The sequence below is a fragment of the Amblyomma maculatum genome, chromosome 3, assembly GCF_055883805.1.
Source record: "Amblyomma maculatum isolate TAMU_Amacu chromosome 3, ASM5588380v1, whole genome shotgun sequence".
Lineage (NCBI taxonomy): Eukaryota > Metazoa > Arthropoda > Arachnida > Ixodida > Ixodidae > Amblyomma > Amblyomma maculatum.
The window spans coordinates 215,482,725-215,504,789 of NC_139346.1; the positions used below are offsets into that span (position 1 = coordinate 215,482,725).

General features: G+C 44.3%; 1 protein-coding gene across 3 annotated transcripts in view; it reads right to left on the bottom strand.

Annotated features, from left to right (window-relative positions):
- The window catches only part of LOC146197695 (peptidyl-prolyl cis-trans isomerase FKBP8-like), a 40,858-nt gene that overhangs the window by 13,151 nt on the left and 5,642 nt on the right, over positions 1 to 22,065 (bottom strand). For all 3 annotated transcript variants that reach the window (XM_084599598.1, XM_084599599.1, XM_084599600.1), the window contains exons 5-9: positions 21,386 to 21,496; positions 18,740 to 18,814; positions 5,067 to 5,097; positions 1,617 to 1,703; positions 193 to 282 (exon numbers count right to left, since the gene is read on the bottom strand). In XM_084599598.1, coding sequence (XP_084455724.1) covers positions 193 to 282; positions 1,617 to 1,703; positions 5,067 to 5,097; positions 18,740 to 18,814; positions 21,386 to 21,496 — 394 coding nt within the window. The remainder of the gene's footprint in view (positions 1 to 192; positions 283 to 1,616; positions 1,704 to 5,066; positions 5,098 to 18,739; positions 18,815 to 21,385; positions 21,497 to 22,065) is intronic.

A 22,065-nucleotide genomic window follows, 5' to 3' on the forward strand; every position in this document is an offset into this window, starting at 1 on the left:
ATGGCATTATTCATGAACAGAAGAGTTCAAGTTGCATTTTCCTTGGTGCCAGGACCTTTGCTAACTCCCCAGTGTATCTTGTGTTAAAAAGCCTAGAAGAAATGTTGAATCAGTAACAGCAAATAATATGCAAGACTGGCAAAGGTTAAGTCAAACAAACAGTAGACAGGCAGAGTGAAAAACTGTACAGACCTTTCCTTTTCGATACAATGCCTTGACATTATTTGGCTGAACCTTCAAAACAAAGTCAACAGACTTGAGGGCTGCCTCATAGGCCTCCATCTGCAAAATGAAATAAAAATGGCAGATATACTAGCTGAAAAGGCTACCGTGTGAGGTAAACGAAAGAAAGAATGCTCATCTGCTGAATAACTTAACATACGTCTCAACATAGATCGTAACTCAACATACAAAGGCATCTCTCACAGCCCAAGTCGCTTTGGGACGTTATGCCCCATAAACCAACCATCAACATACATCAACAAGTTACCATACTTGTCTATAACCCAAATTTTTCATTTTCAATGAAGAAAATGTGAATCGCTAAGCAGATCAACTGACATATAATTCAAAGGACACAAAAAAAAAAAAAAAAAAAAAAGTGTGCAGTAGTAACAGGAAGCTGCATTCCAGTCATTACTTGTAGCATATCGGAATGGCAATGACTTCTTTTCAATAGAGGTTTTTTGATTAACTATGGAGTACAGAGCGGAATATAAAAAGGAATGTAGATTTAAACTTTACAATGCATTACAATTGTTACAGTAAATATCGTTAATGTGACCCTCATCAATTCAGATAATTCGAACTAGCAGCGCGGGACGGCCGATGCCTATGCAAGTCTATGGTGTCGGATGCTCGCTAATTCGAATATGAACAGGATCGCCAGCGATCACCGAAGAATAACTCCTTGAACCTTAATTGCATGAAACAGTGGTGCCTGCACGCTTCCTGCGAGCCGTGGCAGGCAGGACATCAGGAAGTTTCCCCGCATCCCATATTATATATATATATATATACCTATTATTCCCCTTTCTTTATTTTCGAATAGCCCCAAGCTGTTCTAAGGCCTACACATATATCCCTCACAAGCATCCACATGGGCCTTCCAGTATGTTGGCACTGTGCATGACAAACATACAGTTTCACCACACCCGCTCACTTCACCAAGTTACTTCACCACGTGGACTGCGCAGTGATGCATCCTCAAAACTTGACAGGGCTTTTTTGTGAAGAGGAACGCCTGTTACTACATCGCACTGCAAAAAGCAGAGGCGACTTTAGAGAAGTTCACCGTTCCTTCCTTCTCGACAGAGTGAGTAAAGTCAATCACTTGATAAATCCAGGAAAACTGTCGTTCTTACTTGGGTTTCATTCTAAATGCAGACTACAGGAATGCAAATGATTTTTGGCAGTTTCTTCACTCCCATCAATGGTTCGAACTTCTGGTTAATTTGATAACTTTTTCTGGTCCCTTCAAGGCTGAATTAAGTAGAACTTACTGTATTGTAGTTCCAGCTGCGATTATAAAACACTGTTGAATGATCGCTGCGACTACAGAATGGGCAGACATATATTTGTGCAACTAGAAAAGCATTGCCCATTAAATCACATACCTTCATCTGAGTTGCTGTAAGGTTGTTGTAGACCTTTAGCCTAGTGTCCAGCAATAACTGCAGGTCAGCAGGTGATTCAGAAAGGTTCTGCAAAATCCCATTTCAAGTACATCAAGTGAGCGCACACCAAGCAGGCAAATAAAATTGAGAGAACACGAAAGAACAACAACAGCAAAAAAGGAAAAAAAAAGAAAAAGAGGAACCTCTTTTATGCGATCTAAATGCTCATACAAAGTGCCTAGGTGGCACAAAGACATATTGGGAGAATAAATGTTCAGCACAACATGTACTCAAAGAATGCGTCAGTTTTAAAAAATATCTTATTTAAAATAATGCAAGTGTCAGGGACAAAAATATAGTACTGTTCCAGCTAGGCAGGATCCCTGCCTCCTTCACAGCTAGATATTATACAGTAGAATCTCGATGATACGATTACGGCTGATACAATTTCGGAATAATACGAATTTTAGGAATGCTTTGAACAAATTACATTGTATAGAATACGTTGATTCGGGGTGATACAAAGAGTTTCTGAACCTGCTGCGGTTGATACGAACGTGCAAACCAGTGGCGCATGTGAGCGGGCCAGCGCGGCTGGTCTCAAGGGGGGACATACCCGCCGCGGCTGCCGCTATCTCCTCTCCAATCCCTGCCGCGAATGATACGAACGAACGTCGTACGAACGCACAGAGCCACCGAGCGGCTCAGCGCAAGAGCTCACAGGGGGAGAGGGTACTCACCGCGGCCGCTGCCCCCCCCCCCCCTTCCCCCCTTCCCCCCCTTCCCCCGCTAGCCACCCTACCCCCACATCCCTTTCGTAGCAAACCGACGAGCACTAGACAAGGACGGCCAAGGCGAGGCACATGCCCAGTTGTGTACGCCACTCATTTGCTGGCAGCTCATTGGTCTATCGAAAAGTTGTCTCGCCGGCTGTTCCCAGGAGGACTGTGACGCTGGCTGCCACTACAGCAGTTCTCCGTTTGCCGCTTCTTTCTGCCCTTCACTGTGACGTGAACTGCCCAAAAGTTACAAAGACGCAAGCGTTCGCTCGAGATGTCACCTTGAAGAATGTGCAGCACTTCGATGCGAACGTGAAGCAGGCTAAAACAGCGACCTTTGTCAAGCTGTAAGAGGTTCTGCTGACTTGGTTCTGTGAAGTGATAGCGACCGGCGTCAATGTGGACGGCAAAGTGCTGCGTGAAAAAGCCGACACCGTTGCGCTTTCGCTTGGGATTGAAAATTTCCAAGCGTCTGGGGGATGGCTGCACCGGTTTAAGGAGCGGCACGGACTTGTCTACCGGGTCGTCTCAGGTGAAGGCAAGAAAGTGGACCGGTCAGCAGTAGATGAGTGGCTGAACACGCTGCCGGCGCTGATTTCGGAGTATGTGCCACGCGACATATATAATGCGACGAGGCGGGCCTCTTTTTCAACCTTCAACCGGAAAGAAGTTTGTATGTAAAAGGCCAGGCATGCCAGGGCGGCCAGAAAAGCAAGGAGAGAGTAACAGTACTCTTTTGCTGCAACTCGGATGGATCCGAGAAACTCCAGCTTACCGTCATGGGTAAGTCGAAGAAACCGAGGAGTTTCTGATCGGTGGAGTGTTTGCCTGTCTTTTACAAAGGTAACTGAAAGGCATGGATGACTGGAGATTTTTTCCGCGAGTTCTTGACAAGCCTTGGTCGGAAAATGGCGTCAAGAAACCGGAAAATTTTGCTTTTCGTGGACCAGTGCTCTGCCCACCCAAAGGAGATGACATGCAATAACGTGAAAGTCAGGTTCCTGCCGGCCAGCACTACCAGCCATCTTCAGCCACTGAATGCTGGGGTAATTAGAAATGTAAAACATCATTTCAAATTACTTCTAGCGAGACGTCTGCTGGCGAAAATTGACCGTAAAGAAGCAAACTTGCGGATCAGTCTCTTAGATGCTTTGCACTTTCTAGCCATGTCGTGGGATAGTGTAACTTAAGACACAATCTCGAACTGTTTTAGAAAGTGCGGATTTGCCATAGGACTTGATGCGGCTTCGGCAGGAGATTGTCAAGAGCCAGATGAAGACTTCACGATTGATGGCTGGGACAATCTGGAAACTGAAGCTCCGGGTCGAGACTTTGTTACCGCAGACGACAACGTCGCGACCTGTGGGCTGAGGTCTATTGAAGACTTGGTCAACGAAGCAGATGATTGCGAAAATGAGCCAGACAGCGATGGTGACGCTGACGACGACTGTGATCAGCCGCCGTCACAGAAGATACTCTTCACGCTTTGGACGTTCTGGGCCGCACCATAAGTGCCGGCAGCGTGAGCGACGAAACCGCTGCACGGTTTTATGCCTTTCAGGCGGGGCTTGTCCGCGACATCAACGGCAAAAAAGTGCAGACAAGCATTACGGACCTTTTCGTCCGCAAGTAGTTCGCCATAATAAAGTTTGGGTCATTTTCAATTCATTCCCATGTGGAAGTTGACTTGTTTTGGATCATACGAATATGGGATGATACGAATATTTTGCGTGCTCCCTTGGAATTCGTATCATCGAGATTTTACTGTATGCTACTCTGTACCAGTTAATGTATAAGATAACCCAAATGAAATTATGGTTCACAAAAACCCTTGTTAAGACGAATTCTAAACTTTTTTGGACTGTCCTATCACAGGATGTCGTGCTTATATGTATGAACGATGGTTCTGCATTATGCACCGGTACGCATTTCAGCATATCTATAAGCTAGTTCGAGATCTAAACTTTCATTTATGTCGTAGTTTGTTTTCAAGCAGTTTGTTTGTAAGCAGTCAGTGACACAGATTTTTATCTGAAATGTGACGGTAGCCGATTAGAGAAAATTGCTGCTGAGCTCGCATCAGGCCGTAACAGGACGTGCAGAGAAACCTATATGAACCGAGTGATTCTGCCACTTCAGCTGCGGATTGCTTTTCGGCCAAGCAGGAAGGAGCCGAAGACGACTTTTGGAAGCCCCGACTTCAGCTCAGACAGTGATTCGGGTGCGCAACTACCTGCAACATTAACTAGTGGTCAGAGCTGAGCATAGTCATAGTTTCCACTCGCTCTTGAATATGTACATGTTATCGCTATGCATCATCACTGTTTTATATCTGTTTGGAAGGGTTTCCAAAACCCTGAGGCAATGAGTGGCTACCGCTGGCACAGAAATGTGTCGAATTTTAGCCTAGACGAAAATCTGGTGTGCACCCGAGCAGAGATGTGGCCATGGCGTCCATATCAAAGAAACTTTTATTCAAAGAAATATACAGCGTAGCTTACAACCATCGAAAAAATAACAGCCATTAAGTGCAACCCCTCAGTGATAGCAACAAAGGTACATGACGTGAATAAAGAAAGCATTTAACTGCAGCACATGCCCATTTTTAAACACGCATTCACAGTACTTGCAATTACATGTTTAGGTAAAAAACAAAATACAGCTTACTTACCAGGCCTATGTCATCCAGAAAATCTAAAGCCCTGCAAAGAAAAAAAAAGGAGGAAATATAAAATCAATAACAGTGCTAAATAAGAAATATGCAATCCAGTGAAGCAAGAAGAGGATACACACCTTACAGAAGGTGTTTCAAGAACGCCCAATGGCGATTTTCAACAACAGGCTTTTCTAAGTATGAAGACAGCTTCTGCAGCACAATATACTGCATACTACTGTGCAAAAGCTGACTCCCAACTTACACCCCTTACTGGCCAAAAGAAAGTTGGTGCTTCCACCATGCAGGCTGGCCGCACATGAAAGATGTGTTATGCAGTTTCCTGTAGCATTGGCAATTTTGATGAACCGGAGGCCATAGTTCGAGAATGATCGGTGCACATGGAACAGCTGCTGCTAGCTCCATTGATTGAGCTCACATATTCACACATCAGAACTTTGCAGTTAAAGCATGTCTCAAGAGGGCTGTTACACGAATGTTTGCATGCTAACAAGATAGAGGAGCTGCTAAGCATCACTGCGACTGCTTGAGTTTTGTGGTGCCACAAAGGGAAGGAGAGGACGGAATCGGGACATTTCTACGCAGTAGTGAAATGCCTGTGGGGTCATGAAAGCACAGCTCTTGTCAAGCAGCCAGTATATAGTACACTCGAAAGGGTGATCTGCCTGGAGTCTTATATGAATATGCCACACTGTTATGAATTGTCACTACGCACAAATGACCAACGGGAACGTTTCAGACACAAAACCTTTTCTGCATGGCAGTATCTCTAATTGCAGACCTTGTTATGGTACATTTGTGTTTATACGCTGCTTTGCTATCTACAGAAGAGAAAGAGAAAGGGTAAAAGAATAAGGATCTCATTCAGATTCCTTTAGCACTGAATAACTGCTCCATGCCCTCATTGCTGCTGGAATCAGTCAGAGAGATGGGGGTGAAAAGAAGTACACCGTGGCAGCCTTGCATTTGTCGAATGCCTTCCATCTATCGCTTAGAAGCATGCCAAGAGCACAAGGCTCAGTTTTTTATTGCTCTGAGAAGACAATGCTTAGAAAAAAAACTCCATATGTACTCTCAATTAGAAATTTAGAATATTTAGAAATCTCAGATTACATTTACAAGACATTCAAAGTAGCATGTGGCTAACAAAATTTATAAGCGTGAAAACATGCATCAGGGCACAGTTTTGAAGTTAAAACTACATAAATAGTGACTCAACCTCGTCCAGCTCACTTTCTGCAAAGTAGCATAATAGCAATGTGAAAATTTTAGGGGTTTGCTTACCTAACCTCATCATTTGTCCACTGTAACTGTATGAGTTTCTTTGCTTTCGAATGCATGAATTTCCCTCGGAAGCAAGTTTCAAATGCCGATCACTCTGCTTTCACAGCGGCAGTATTGAAACAGCAGAAAAAATTTTTTTTTCTTCTCTTTTTTTTTTCCCTCTCAAAAATGAGAAAAGGCATTGTTTTACTCACACAAAAATCCCACCATCGACAAATACTAAGTTGAGTAAAATTTGCCAATGGCATCACGGTGGGCACGTAGCTCAAAGGAACAAGTGCATAATAGCTAGGGTGTGAAAATACTGAAATTTTCGAATACGAATCGAATACAAATATGGGAAGAATATGCCTTTGATTATCTAATATTTGATCAGTGAATAAAAAATAATAGCACTGTTTGTCTTTTTAATTTCAAAATTCACATGGTATTTGCAAATAAATTTAAACTAGAATTGCAAAGAATGGTATATCCTACTGAAAAATCAATTATGTTTTATACATACACTGGCGTTTTGTGCACCTTCATGAAATCAGGTTTAGCTGCTGAATACAGTAAATTTCTTTATTTCGGCCTTCAAGGGATCAGAAAAAAATGTCCGTAATAACCGAAAGCTCAATTATCTAATGGGCTTTAATCTACTGAAAACCGTTTGCATCGCAATCATTTCATCCGATGAACACCTGCACAATGATCATCTGCATAGCAGACGAAACCCAGGTGAGAACAACATTTTTTCCTGGGTTCATCAAATGCATTGCTTTGCAAACACTGTTGGGAAGGCCTTCTTCAGAAAAGAGAAGGCTCACAAAACAGCCCCGACACATTGTGAGGATGCTTTACTGCACAGAACATGTGATCAAGCATTGTAGTGAAGTGCGTAGTGCAATAAAACTGCGGTGAATGTGGTCGTTTTAAAATATTTCCAAGACTCCGAATATCAGTTTTCCGAATATGAATCGAATACCAAACATACTATATCTGTATTCGAAATTTTGAATACTCACACACCTCTAGTATTGACAAAATTGTAAAGATAGCAAAAATCAAAGGCCGGTTAAATATAAGTGACGCAAGGTCATGCCACGACACTATGGGGCAGATAGGAAATAAGTGCCAGTGACTACAGCCGGTGTGACGACAAAGTGTGCCACTGGCAGCCGCTGATATTTATACAAGAACCAGCAGTAAAGCCAAGCTTTGTAGTGCGCAGCGCAGGAGGCTTGAATCTGGAAATGCTTAACCAAGTCACAAATAAAAGCGCTGTGATCGTGGCAAATTACAGGTGAGAGGAGCATGCTATTCCGTTGGTATATTTGGAACTTTATGGGCTTTCAATTTAGCTCAACAAAATTGATAAAAAGGGTTCCTCTTAAACTACCACCTTGCAAGCACCTCGGTAGAACCATTTTGTGCAGGTCCAGACTTCCAGTAGTTCTACACTGTCTCAACACGGTTAATTTGGATTCAAGCCTGAGCATTTGAAACCATGTTCACAAAGCTAATAATAAGTTAAATAATTACACTTATCCTTTCACTACCAAGGACAAGTGGGGCATGTCACCACTTGTGCACATTCCCACCATGTTTGTGAAGAGAAGTTCAACTGTCACAATGCTTCGTGTACATGCTGCTGTCAACATACTGCCATGAATCATTCGAATCTTTGTTTTTTCTTTTTAGAAAGGCACTGGCATACTGCCTTGTCACTGCGAATCTAGTGCTCGGATCGATTCTGTATTGTTTATTTATTCGTGCCTGCTGTCCCGAGATGATGCGTTATCATTTTCTTTGTCGTGCAAGGTGCGTCAAGCTGTATCTTGAAGATTCCAACTACTCTCGTGCATTTCTACAATGTTCCAGGTTATGCTAGTCACCGTTTGCAGCTTTAGCTAAACGTTTTTGAGTCACCTACAAATTGAGTGTTGACAGACGCGACAGGCATTCTTTGTTGGATGACCGACAAGCACATTTGCTGCTATCGCTGCTGCCGAGGTGGTTGCTCAGTTCCTTTACGGGCACAAGTCCGCCCAATAAAGAATTGAATTCAGTGTTATTACGACTGTCTTTCTTTTGTGCCTGCGGCTTGTCACTACTACGTGACGTCTGGTGGAGGTGCTGCCCCTTGATCCTTCAAGAGAAGACCTCAGCCTTGTTCCTGTCGCCCTGGGGGACCAGCCTACAGGTCACCAAGCCACCCGCAGACTTCAAGGGCTCCAACCAGAATACAGTCTGCTGCCTGACCCCGTTCGACCCCGGAAGGCCCCAACGTCGACAACGGCCTAGTCTATGGTACCTGTGCCAACAGTCTCCTGTTTTCAGCAGCACCGTAAGTCAAGATCCTGAAGACTGGCTGGACCAGTATGAGAGAGGTGCCGTATTTAACAATTGGGGCGACGCCTTGAAGCTTCAGAACGTATTCTTTGCTCTGGATGGAACAGCGCGGACATGGTATGAAAACCACAAGTCCTCGCTAACAATATGGGAGAGCTTCACGAAGGAACTGTTGAAACAGTTCACGAGCGGGGTAAGGAAAGAGAGCAGAACTGCTTCTTCAGTCCAAAACCCAGCTCCCTAACAAGTCTGTCCTCCCCTATGTCGAGGAAAAGAAGCGCCTCTTCCATCACGCTAACCCAAACATGACAGAGGAGGAGAAAGTTAAACTGCTAATGCGAGACGTTAAAGAGACGCTTTTTGCAGGACTTGTCCGAATTCCGCCAAAAACTGTGGACGAATTTGAAAGCAAAGCGTCGATCATCAAGAAGATGAGGGACACCCGGATGCGCCACTATGATCGACCACTCCAACCGGTCTGCGCAAGCCCTTACAGCAACGCATCTACGAGCGGAGATAGCCTTTGAGACCTCATCCGTGAGATCACCCGAGAGGAACTTCGCCGGTTGCTGCCATCATTCCAACAACCCCAAGTAGCGACGCTCGTGGACATCGTTTGTGAAGAAGTCCAGCGGGCGCTGGGTGTTTCTCAAGTGGCGGCTTTAGCACAAGAAACAACAGCCACGAACTATGCTGCTGCATTAAGTCGTTCTGTGCCCCAAAGTGACTTTCCAAGCCTTTGCTGCTACCGTCCTGTTCCTAGAGCCGCCCCTTGGCCCCCGCCTGCCAAACCTACCAAAGACCTCCAAGCCCCAGGAAGTGCGACGCCTGGTGAACTGCGAACAGCCAGTCATTATGATTCCACTGGTGAGGCCTGCCACATTCTATGCCACTGCCCGTACCGACGAATCGGCCTTTGCGAATTTGCAGCTGACGCCCCACGATCCCGCTTCAGTTAACGACCGCAAGAAATCGAGAACTATCTGCATAGCGGTGAGTTTGCGCCACCAAGCCATTGGTTCAGGTCCCCATTGCCGTATAGGGCCCGCTTGCGTAGCCAGGCCAGTTACGTTCAAGGAAGGTCTCCTAGCCCCCATAGGAAGAACTAAAGGCAGCAACCTTTGGAGGTGAGGTAGCTACACGGTGAACTAACGAAGAGCTTCCGTTGCCGACGGCACTACTATTACAACGCTCCTTATGAAGACGCCCTCGAAGATTACATGCCCAGGCTCAAAAGCGACACCGCTGCTATGTACGATGACAACATCGACAACAACACGACCAGAGTGCAAGCCGACACCACCGCCCAGCTAAGTTACAATGGTGTGGCCCGGTTGTGACCACAATAAATGACAAAGTTGAGATCACACACCATGGCTCATGTGCAAGCAAGGATGCAAACAAGTGTCCTTGAAGCTTATATCGATGGTTGCACGGTTACTGCCTTAATGGACACCAGAGCCAATTCTGTCGTCAGTGGAGCATTCGCCGCCCAGCTCAAGAAAGTGAAGACCCCATGGGATGGCCCTCTAATTCGCATCGCTGGTGGTAATCTTATTACGCCGTCCGGGAAATGCAACGCAAGAATGACAGTGAATAGGTGAACTTATCCTACGAGCTTCGTGGTCCTACAGAACTGCTCGCGAGACATCATCCTGGGTATGGATTTTCTTACTGAACATCTGGCGATCATAGACTTTCGCTCAAAGCTCATCAAGTTTTCGACGGACAACGCCACACCTATTACGACTTCGATGCAACCTGTCGCTCTACACGTCAACGACGAAGAATTGACTGAAGCGCCCTGATCAAGTGTGATAATCTGCGGGGGTAGCGCAGACATCGAATCCGCCTAAAGCATCGTTGAAGGAAACACCCAGCTGCTCTTAGAACGAGGTCTCGGAATCACAAGCGGCATCATTAATTTCCGAGGAGCACATGCCGAGGTGCTGGTGCTGGTGACAAACTTCACCGAAGAATACCAGCACCTTAACAAAGGCACGACGATCACTTTCCTCGATGTGCTAGCAGACACCCGAGGTGTCTTTGCCGTACACAGCCCGCCTGCAGATGATGCACCCACTCGAGAAAATCTGCCCACTTTTGAAGTCAACATAGCACTACCCTGGTGTAGACCCCCCAACACAAGATTCGCACTCTAGCGAGTGCTTTTCGTCAGCGTAGAAGATGCGACAAACTCCATTTGCAAAGCATCGCATTATCATGGACGAACACGCCCGACCTCTGCACCAAAGCCCCCTACCGCGTATTGCCGCGAGAACGCCAAGCCATCCGCGAGCAAGTCTAAATGCTTCGTGACAACATCATCCAGACATCAATGAGCCCCTGGGCAGCACCAGCCGTTCTGGTGAAGACGGGACACTGTGGTTCTGCGTCGATTATCGTCACTTGAATAGCATAATGAAAAAAAAATGTTTACCCTCTCCCTTGCACCGACGACACACTGGACCGGCTCTAAAATGTAAGGTACTTCTCATCGATGGACTTAGAGCGGCTACTGGCAAATTGAGGTCGATAAAAGAGACTGCGTTCATCACACCAGACGACCTCTTCGAGTTCAAGGTAATGCCATTCAGACTCTGCTCCGCATCCGCGACGTTTTAGCGAGGAATGGATACTGTACTGGTTGCCTTGAAGTGGCATGTTTGTCTGGTGTACTTAGGCGACGACGTCTTCTCTTCGACCTTTTAAGACCACCTCAAAAGGCTTCGCATAGTGCTCGACGCAATAAAGTCGTCAAGGCTAACACTGAAAGCAGAGAAGTGCCACTTTGCTTACGAGGAGCTGTTGTTCCTTGGCCACATCGTAAGCAAGGATGGTGTTCGTCCGCCCCCAAACAAAACGGCTGGGGAAGCTTGATAAGAAAGCTGTGCGCAGATTCCTGGGACTGTGCATTTATTACTGACGATCCTTCAAGAACATTTCGCCCCTCGCCGAACCTTTGGCGGTGCTTACAATGGCAGACGTACCATTTGAGTGGAAAGCATCGCAAGCAAAAGCCTTCGATGAATTCAAGTGCCGCTTACAGTCCCCACCTGTCCTCGGTCATTTTGATGAAAACACTGAGACTGAAATTCATACCGACGCAAGCAGCATGGGTATAGGTGCCATCCTAGTTCAGAGGAATACGAGAGTAGAAAAAGTTATCGCTTATGCTAGCAGGTACCTCTCAAAAGCCGAAACCAATTATCAGACGACCAAGAAAAAATGCCTCGCGATCATCTGGGCCGAGTCAAAATTCTGTCCGTGCCTATACAGTCGACCGTTCAAGGTAGTAAGCAACCAACATGCGCTTTGCACCGTGCCGCCTTGCACGATGGAGCTTACGCCTGCAAGAATTCGACATCACGGTGGTGTACAAGTCTGGTCGCAAGCATTCTGATGCAGACTGCTTGTCATGGGGCCCTGTTGACGCGCCTTCGAAGGAAGACGACGACAGCGCCTTCTTGGGACCGGTAAACACCAGTTTTGCACAGCAGCAGCGCTCGAACCCTCTGTTGAGAGGCCTGGTGGATTACCTAGAAGGCAAGACTGCTTCTGCTCCTACGGTCTACAGGCGTCAGCTGTCGTCCTTCGCGTTCGACGTCCTGGTGAAGAAAGAAGAATTTCGCACCCAACAGGACCACATACCTCCTCGTCGTGCCCAAAGAACTCCGAAAAAAAATTTTGCAGGCGTTCCACGATGGAGCCTACAGCAGGGCACCTTGGGATGGCGCGAACGTTGCATCGGATCCAAGAGAGGTACTACTGACCGTGGTTACCTATCGACGTTGCCCATTACATGCAGTGCAGTGAGTGCCAGTGATGCAAGACTCCCCCGATCAGACCAGCTGGGCTACTGAACCCCTATACCATCCCTGACCAAACCCTTCAACAAATTGGGATGGATCTCCTCGGCCACTTTCCAACTTTATCTGCAGGTAACAAATGGATCATTGTGGCCACTGAATACCTCACCCGCTTCGCTGAAGCAAAAGCACTGCCAAATGGTACCGCGGCAGAAATCGGCCAGTTTTTCGTCGAGCATATTCTCCTCCAATATGGCGTCCCCGAAGTGCTAGTCACAAACAGGCGAAGAGCATTTTCGGCGGAGCTCACTCAAGCAATCTTGGAGTACAGCCAGACAAGCCACCGGATGATGACTGCCTTCCACTCGCGGACAAACGGACTTACAGAACATCTGAATAAAACTATCACGGACATGCTCGCCATGTACATCGACGACGAACACAAGACCTGAGACGCCATCTTTCCATCAGATTTTCGTGTATAACATGGCCATCCAGGAGACAACCAGAGTTCAAGCTTGCATATGACGACAGTGCTCAATGTGATGCTCTCGCACGTGACAAAAGACAACCTCGACGTCACCGCCTACCTGCAGCATGCAGAACCTCGACGACTCGCCCGGATGTATATCAAAGACCAGCAACGCACTGGCGCCTGAAGTACTACTTGCAACAACGCGACACAAAGTACAAACCAGGAGATCAAGTTTGGGTTTGGACGCCGATAAGCCGTCGCGGACTGAGTGAAAAGCTCTTGCAGCGGTGCTCCGGCCCATATAATAAAGTCCTTCGGCGCATCCGACAGCCCAGCTATGAAGTCATCCCCGACAGCACAACCACATCCCAGTGGCGTCGGGCGTGTCTAGAAATTGTCCATGTTGTGCACCTAAAGCCTTATTACGCGCGCTGAAGACCCTGCCTATTAATTTCTTATATTTTGTTCACTTTTTTTGTGTGTTTGTTTTGTAAGCATCTAGGCGATGCCTTTTTGATGGGGGAGCAATGCCGCGAATCATTCGAATCTTTGTTATTTTTAATAGCCGCAGGTATACGGCCTTATCACTGAGAATCTAGAGCTCGGATCGATTCTGTATTGTTTGTTTAGTCATGCCTGTTGTCCCGAGACGATGTTTTATCATTTGTCAAGCTGAATCTCGAAGATTCCAACCACTCTTGTGCATTTCTACAATGTTCCAGGTTATGCTAGTCCCCATTTGTGGCTTTATCTAGACGTTTCTTCGTCGCCTATAAATTGAGCATTCACAGGCACGACACACATTCTTTGTTCGACAACTGACGAGCCCATTTGCTGCTATCACCACCGCCGAGTTGCTAAGTTCTTTTGCAGGCGCAAGTCAGCTCAATAAAGAGTTCATTTCAGAGTTATTACGACTGTCTTTTCTTTTGTGCCTGTAGCTGCGTTACTACTACATGACAATATGATGCTGCAGAAAAAAGAAAAGTTACTACCAATTTAGTGCAGTTAGGTTAAATGATAATTAGGTGCATTAGCGCTTATGCTTTCACTGTGACTTTGGGTTGCATGCACTCATTATGGCATAGATGGTTGCTTTATGGTATATGAGTATGAGAGATGCCATAGTGAAGGACTCTGGAAATTTCGACCACCTGGTATAGAGTCGTAATCTACCATATTATGTCAAATACCACCTACTATGTATATGAAGCCCCACTCTCACCAAGCCACATGAACGTGTCTACATGGCCAAGGGGTAGCATGCCCAACTCTAGATTCAAGGGTCCAAGTGGGTTCTATTCCCATCTCAAAAGTGCTGTCCAAGTTGGCAGCTCCCACCAACCAGCCAGTGCCTGACCATGTCACCTACAAACTACCAACTGGCAGTGGCATGCTCGTGAGGAGGACCGAATGAATGAACAAACACCGGCAAAAATGTGGGAGTGAGGGATTCAGCACTAATGTGCTATTAAAGCCTGACAGGCAAGCAAATCTGGGCAACCACTTTCCGAGTGGCTACACATTCCTCACTCTCGCCTAACCTTCCCCTTCTTCCACCTTAAACTCCTTCCTAGAGATTCCCCATGGCAACCAGCCTCTGGTTATGTCGACAATTACTATACTAGCACTATTACTACTGCTATGACATGAAGCCCAGGGAACGAGCGCTTAACACCTGTGACTGTAAAATAACTAACAATTTTGTAGCCACTTCTTGTATAGTCTTAACTCCTTTCCCACAATCATATGCTGTGCAAGCAAAAAAATTACCATGCTTACGCGAATCTAGGCCAACTACAATTATAAGCCAACACTTGAAAGTCAGGCATCTTACGGCAACAAATCTTTCGAACGTAAGCCGCCTGAAAAAATAATAGAGAAAGAAAGCAGGAACAACACCCAAACAGCATTTATTTTCACGAACCTGCTCTTGTTCCTTCGTTGGAGTCACTGCTGGCCTCATTTTCACTGTCCTCCTCATACAGTGCATAATCTTTTTGTGCCATCAAGTGCATTCGAAATGTTGAACTTTCAGAATGAGCACGGAACAAAGCCTTCTGGGATGTCTTTCATCAATGGCTACAGGGACGCAGCTAGCTACAACTCCTAGTGATGTGCGCTTGATGCAGCCTGTTGGAGTCAGCTTATGTGCTTTATGATTTTATTTCGTATTATGTAATATTATGTCGACAAAATACTCTAATTTAAGAAGACCCAACACTTTTATACCTCATATATACCTAAAACCTAGATTCAAACAAATACGGCATTATAATAATATACATGCAAAAAAAAAAAAAAAGCAAACCTGATGTTAACAAGATGGATGCACTCGTATATGAGGGATGACTGCTAGTTTGATCACCCTCGAAAAGGTGGTAGACATGTCATTTGATCTTGTAGCCTACAATCACGCTGAAAATGATGATGCCGCCTGTATGCTGTTGCGATATCGCTCCAACCTTTCAGCATGGCAGTTGCTGTTGGTGGAAAGCATTTGCAAGTCCCAATTCTGACTGAGTTTGTTATTTTTTTCTACTGTTTTTAGAGCATAGTGCCCTCAGGAAACCCAAAGTTCAGGATTAGACAATGATTTTTGCATTATTCAGCGAAGCATAAAACTGCAAAGTACCATGTCCCTGCTCCTTTAAAATAACTCAACAGTAACGACTTTTTTTAAACATTTACAAGTTTTTACTTTGAAACCCATGCGAGATATATGTGTGCTCTGTGCGGGTGGGTTGTACAATCAGGTGGACACCATGTATATTATGAACTCTAAATATCAAATAATTAATTAGGATTATCTAGCTAACTTGTCTTAGGCGTTTTTTTCTTAGGCAAAAGGCATTTTTATTATTGTAAAATTGAAGACCCGTCTACTTCCAAGATGAGCCCCATTTGAAATTTCCTTAATTGGCGACCTCAACGGCAAACAGATGCAGGAATAATGAGGGGCTTCATTATGAAATACATAAATAAGGGAGCCAACAGCCACCGGCATTAAGTAATGTATAGGGGATTTTCTTTTGTAGCGAGGGCTACATTGGCCAGTCTTGCCATTTCCCCTTGCTTGTCCAGTGCCTGTCCGTGCCTGTCCAAAGACCAAAGAAAGAAGTTGTGGGAGGCGGTAGCTGGCAGCTGACATGGCGGAGCACTAACTGGACGTAGGGCTTCTTGACATAACGTTTTGCAGGAGCTGCCAACTCTGACCTCTCCTTTCATATGGAAGGGTGACATCAGAATCAGCCAAAACCCTTGCATTCAGGGTATCCCTAGGTCATGCAGGCACGTGCATACGGCTCAGTTAAAGTGGGGCTTTATATCTTGGCTAGTAGCTTACGCCATCGCGTCATCGCGAAGATGACAGTGAAAACAGAGAAAGAGGGGCCCAGTAGAGGGCAGACCACCGTGCGATAGAGGCTTTGGCTTTATCGCACTTTAGTGGTCAAAGTGCCCCCTATGGCATAAATAAAGCTGAAACCATTGAGTAAACTACTATGTGCAAAAGCCATGTCTTTACTTTCAAGCCGAAGTGTAGCCATGCAGGTAGCTCTCGCGTAACTCCAGGCTTAGCCATAAGCTAAACCACAGCTAATTTTATTTATGTTGTTGATCAATGTGAATAATGTAGTGGCGGGAAATTACTGGTTAGAAAATAGAAAAAAAATAAAGACAACTATTTGCCAGTTATCAAACATCACACAACTCCCACCTTACCTGTTGGATCACGTTCCTACATGACACAAATCACCGAACATTCCATGTCCAACGCTAAGTAGGAGGGTGGTGCTGGCGAGCCCACGTAAAGAGGTTACACGTAAGAAGAAGACTGAATGGCCTTTGCCATAACACAATTAGCTCAGCACTGGACGCGAAATTCGGAGGTCACAGGTTCGGATCCCACCAGTGGCATGCGGTTGTTTTTTTTCCCGACTTTCTAACCAATTATTTTCCATCATTAATTACTAGCATTGGTTTGGTTTGAGGGGTTTAACATCCCAAAGCGACTCAGGCTATGAGGGACCGGATGCCGAGGCCAGGATTCGATCCCGCATCTTTGGGCACAGTAGTTGAGTGCCGTAACCACTGCGCCACCCTGGTGGGGGAATATTGCTGACATTGATCAACCACGCACACACACACACAAGACCCCTTTGCTATCTTTTGTGTTAGTGGCTGTGTTAGGCTCCTTTTTATGTAGTAAAGTGGTTTTAGAATCTAAAGATGAGAATACGAATTTGAAGGCTCCCCGAGTTGCCTTTTCTGCATTGCATATTCGTAAAATGCCATTGCTCATATTAATTACATTGTTTGTATACTTGAGAGAGCAAGATTTATTTTTAAAATCATATAAAAGGGGAGGGAATGAGATTGCATACAGCACAAGGAATTCCCAAAGTGAAAAACTGTCGGGGCGACTTTCTAATTAGAAAACCAGCAAATTATGAGTCAATGCATGGCCGACAAGAAAAACAATAAATATAATGCAATAAGCAAAAAGATACTCTAACAAAAAGCAAACATCAAACAAAAGTGAGATAGGTACAAATGCATAAAGGAATCAAGGGCAACAAATATACAGCATTAGAAAATGATGACTATAGGTAGCCTGATTCTAAATACTAAAACATCAGGAACAAAACAGACACCAATGCATAGGAGTAAAAAAAAAATGCAGAGTAGGAGCATTATCCCATTAGATTTGCAAGCAAATGTTGCCTTAATGCAGTTCTGAATGATGATGAGGTGGGCGGCATTTCACATGAACGGCATGCATCACTTGGTGTATTTAAACGTACGCTGAACGAGATGTGGAACTAAGTGTTGTAAATAAAACTGTTAGCGATGTCAAAAATTGTTTAGCTTTTTGAGTGCCAGTTATTGTTTTGTTGTTTTTTTTTATTTTTAAATTTGTTCAGCTTTTTGCGTGCTTCTTACTGTTGTATTTTTCGATTGTTAATTTGCACCTTTGAGTGGAAAAAACAATTTAATCTGTACCGCGCTGTTTCCCCTGTGTACAAATTGTATGGGGCTCTGAAACTGGTCAGGTGCAAGTACGCGCCTTTTGTTCGGGGTTCTTTAGTTTTTGTGCAACGAAACTAAGAATAAGAATAAACTTCAACTTCAAACTTCAACATGTAGGGTAAAGAATTCCAAGTAGATATGCCTAAGAATAACAAACATTGCCTGCTTATCATATTTGGATGAAGTTTTAGGTAAAAGTAGATTATTATTCTCTCAAAACCTTGTCAAATTCCAAATGGTTACTCAAGTTCTGGGTGCACAGGTGATTTGGACATTGTTTCTCTGTAGGTGGTAAATGAGTAGTGGTAACTTAATGAGAGTAATGATGTAAAACAGGTTAACATGATTTTGGCAGCAATACCACCTGCAATGACTCCATTTTTTTAAACATGCATTGCAGGAAAGCCTAGTCAGCAAGGTTTCAAATATGCATTTTTGACATTCGCTATTTCGAACTCCCCTTTTGAATAAGGAAATTTAAAAAGTGGGCTCACCTTCAATGTAGACAGCCATCAATTTTGCAATATATTATTGCCCTTAAAATAAATATATAGTATTTCGTTTATTTTATCATTTGCCTCATGATTATGATCTATTACGGATACAATATGTCCACCTAACTGTACAATCCGACTACAATAAAGATCTATAAATGCTAAACACAAATAACCAGACAGATGACTTCCTGCAACCACAACTGAGCAGCAGTGGTACACTATCAATGGCTAAGACCTCACCTCCTGTAGCAGTGGGCAGCATTTGAGTAGTCCCCTCGGCCATACCAGAAGTTCCCTCGTTCTCGCTTTGCATCTCTGCAGACAAAGTACACATTAAGGACATTCTGGTTCTCTGACTTGACCAGCACAACTGCTTTGCTGCAAAAGGTCAGCAAGAAATGCCAAGCATACGTGCCAGTAACTCCAGTGCACAGCTAGCTGCAATTGCTCTCATCGGTGTGTGTGTGTGCTTCGCACATCCACATTACTCTTGAAAATTATTATGCCTGACTGGTTACATCTTCTGCATAACAAACAACATTTATGATACAAATTCATCAGCCCATGCACAGCATGTGAAATGTACAATTTTCTGCAACACCATAAGGCCAGTTACAAATATCAGTCTAACAAGCTGGACAGCGTTGAGACCTTTTCCAAAAAGACACGGCTAAACATTGCTACTGAGTGTAGGTACATTTCTTGCCTTAGGCATTAAATAACAGGAAAGCTGCCAGCAGTACTGTCTATGAGTATGCAAAACCAGGGCAGATGAATTCCTGCATAATAAACAAGAGAAGCCAATAAGTTTAACATTTGAAGGTGATAACTTGATCCTCCTCCATCATTTCACTTCCTGCATGTTAACTGAAGGAAGGCAAATAATGACAGCCAGAAGCATGCCTCCATTGTGATACAAATTTATGGTGTGCACATGCTGCGTATAGTACTGCTGCTTAGAAAGAAGCATGCGATTGCACTGGAGAGCTTAGGAAGTGCTGCAATAGGGTAAGCTTTGAAAAACAGATGTGCATGAATAAAAAAAAATAATAAATCCTGCATTTGATTGACATACTATATTGGGTTGTACTAATATGAGAAGCCCACTTACTATGAAATTTGGATACAGGTGAATTCGACTTTTGGAAATGCCAAAAAAGAAAGAAAAAAAGAATAAAAGAGAAAAAAGAAAAGAAAATTAACTTTTACAATGCTATCCCTTGCACCTTAACTCACTGTCAGAAATAACTTAGGCATGATATTTCCCGGAATGTAATGTGAGATTTTCTTTATCAAAGTGTGGGTGCTTTCTTTCTTGGGTGCATTATTTTTTTTTTCTTTCTGATTATAGATGGAAGAAGTGACCCCCAGGTAATACACAGTTGAGCCTACTTATAATGAACCTGATGGTCAAGTGGATCATGTTTGTTGTATCTGAAGTTCATGGTAAGCAGATTTACCCTACTACAGCTAAATAGAGTAAGTCAGACAAAAGCATCATTTATTTTTTTGAAAAGTGCGTTGTACTTGCCTTTCACTTCATTGTGAGCCCTACCAAGCCACTTTTTATCTCTGTTGAGACGGTTCTTGCAAGCAAGCTACTATAGGAACGTAATAAGCATTTGAGGCGTCCATGGCCACTGGTGGAAGGTCTAAAGCATCAAGTTTAAATCTCAGTTCAGTTATAGGATGCAGCGATAAAGCTGCCTTATGGGTGTCCACTAAGCATGCTCAGCGTGAGTCCCCTTAGTGTTAACTGCACCAGCAGTGTCCTGGCCTCCCAATTAACATACACCTCCCTTCAGCCATCAGGAGCGTGACGCAACATTTACTCGGAAGTGAAGCTGCTGAGACTTTAAAACCAGGTGGGAACTAGCACTTCACCCAAAATACCACCAGCCTAATGCCTCATTTCAGACTTGATCAACTGGTGCGCACTGCCCACAAACACAAGTGTAACGGAAACTACGCAGCCTGTGTGCTATCTGCATATGGCAACACGCAGAAATCCAATTGTGCAGACGACGCAATAGCCACTTGATTGGGTCGGCCATCAAGATGTATCTCGTGACCAGTACACAAATTTCTCAGATTGCTATCACTGTTGATCACCAAACATGTGCAGTAATGTAGTTTTCAACGTAGCCCCTGCTTCATGCTTACACTTGTTGTTCTACTCTAGATGCTTCTTCCAGATGCCATGCAAGCACACCAACAGTACTTCTGTCAGGGTATGCTGTGCCAGTGGTTAACTGCTGATTCAAATATCTCTATAGTTTGGGAATTTCTTTTTGCAAATAGAGAGGGGTACTGCTGTGGCTGGGAGATGATCTTTGATCTTCGTACTGGCTGCATGCACATTTTTCGCGTTCGAGAGAAATTTACGGGGCCTCCTTCTTGTTATAACCAAGCGGTGTGACCGCGGTCATTCGATTTTATCTGAAACGGCGCCATAGCCTAAATACATATTTTGATCCTAGTTCTGCCATTTCTCATATTAAGTAAGCATTCGTTATAATGGTGGCCATTACAATTGATCCTTAACTGTAATTCGGTTTCACTGCAATCGAATCTATATATCTAAAGAACTGGATTCCATTTTTCCAGTTCTGAACCAATGACACAAGTAACATTTGTATGACAACTGTGTCAGTGCTAAAAATATTTTGTGAAATACATTGCTATGACCACAGGCACCAGAAAGACACTGGATACTGGTATACACTACCAGCTCTGACAAACCTTGAGCAACAACCCAGCTGCTGCATGGTACAGAATAAATGCCAATGTGTTCAGTCTGCACAGTCATCTCAAGAAAAACCTGGAAAGCTTTTCAAAAGAAGAGGAAAGAAGAGAAACCCCAAGAAAAAATGATGCAACACACACCCAATGAACAGACGCTCTTGGAAAGGCAGTTCACTTTCCTCCTTGGCTGGACAGGTGTCCAGGAGCTCCACATGATAGTGAAGTGTCGCTTTTGGTGGCACATCTGGTTCCCTGAAACAAAAACAAGCGTATCAAAAGCAAAGAAGACACTGCACAACTATAACAGCTACATAGCAGCTCGCAATGCAAACAAAATCTTACAGAGCAGGTATACGACGATGGCGACAGTAGCGTCTGTCCCATTCGTCCTTTTAAGGCTCAAGCTCCTCTACCAGAAGTTATGAACTGGCCCAAGCTTCAATGCTTGCAAGCTACATTTTTAGTTCAACACTGCAACTGTATTTCTGTCTTAGTCCTTGACTTCTTGCACCATATGTGATTCCTTTATGAGCTGCCTCTCCTGAATAGATAAAGCAGAGAAGCCCACTCATATACAGTGGATGGAGAACACAGATTACCCATGACCTAGAGAAAAAAAGAAGAGACTGGAAACCTACAGTGCTTCCCAATGGGGTTTTATTCCCTACTCCTGTCTGGCTATTCAACTGCAAATGTTTACTGATGTGTGAACAAAATAAAAAATAAAGAAATAACAAAACACAATACTCATATGTTAGCTTTATGTACACAAACAGCAGCAGGGCCATTGTGCATTAGTTCAAAAGAAAAATGAGCAAGAA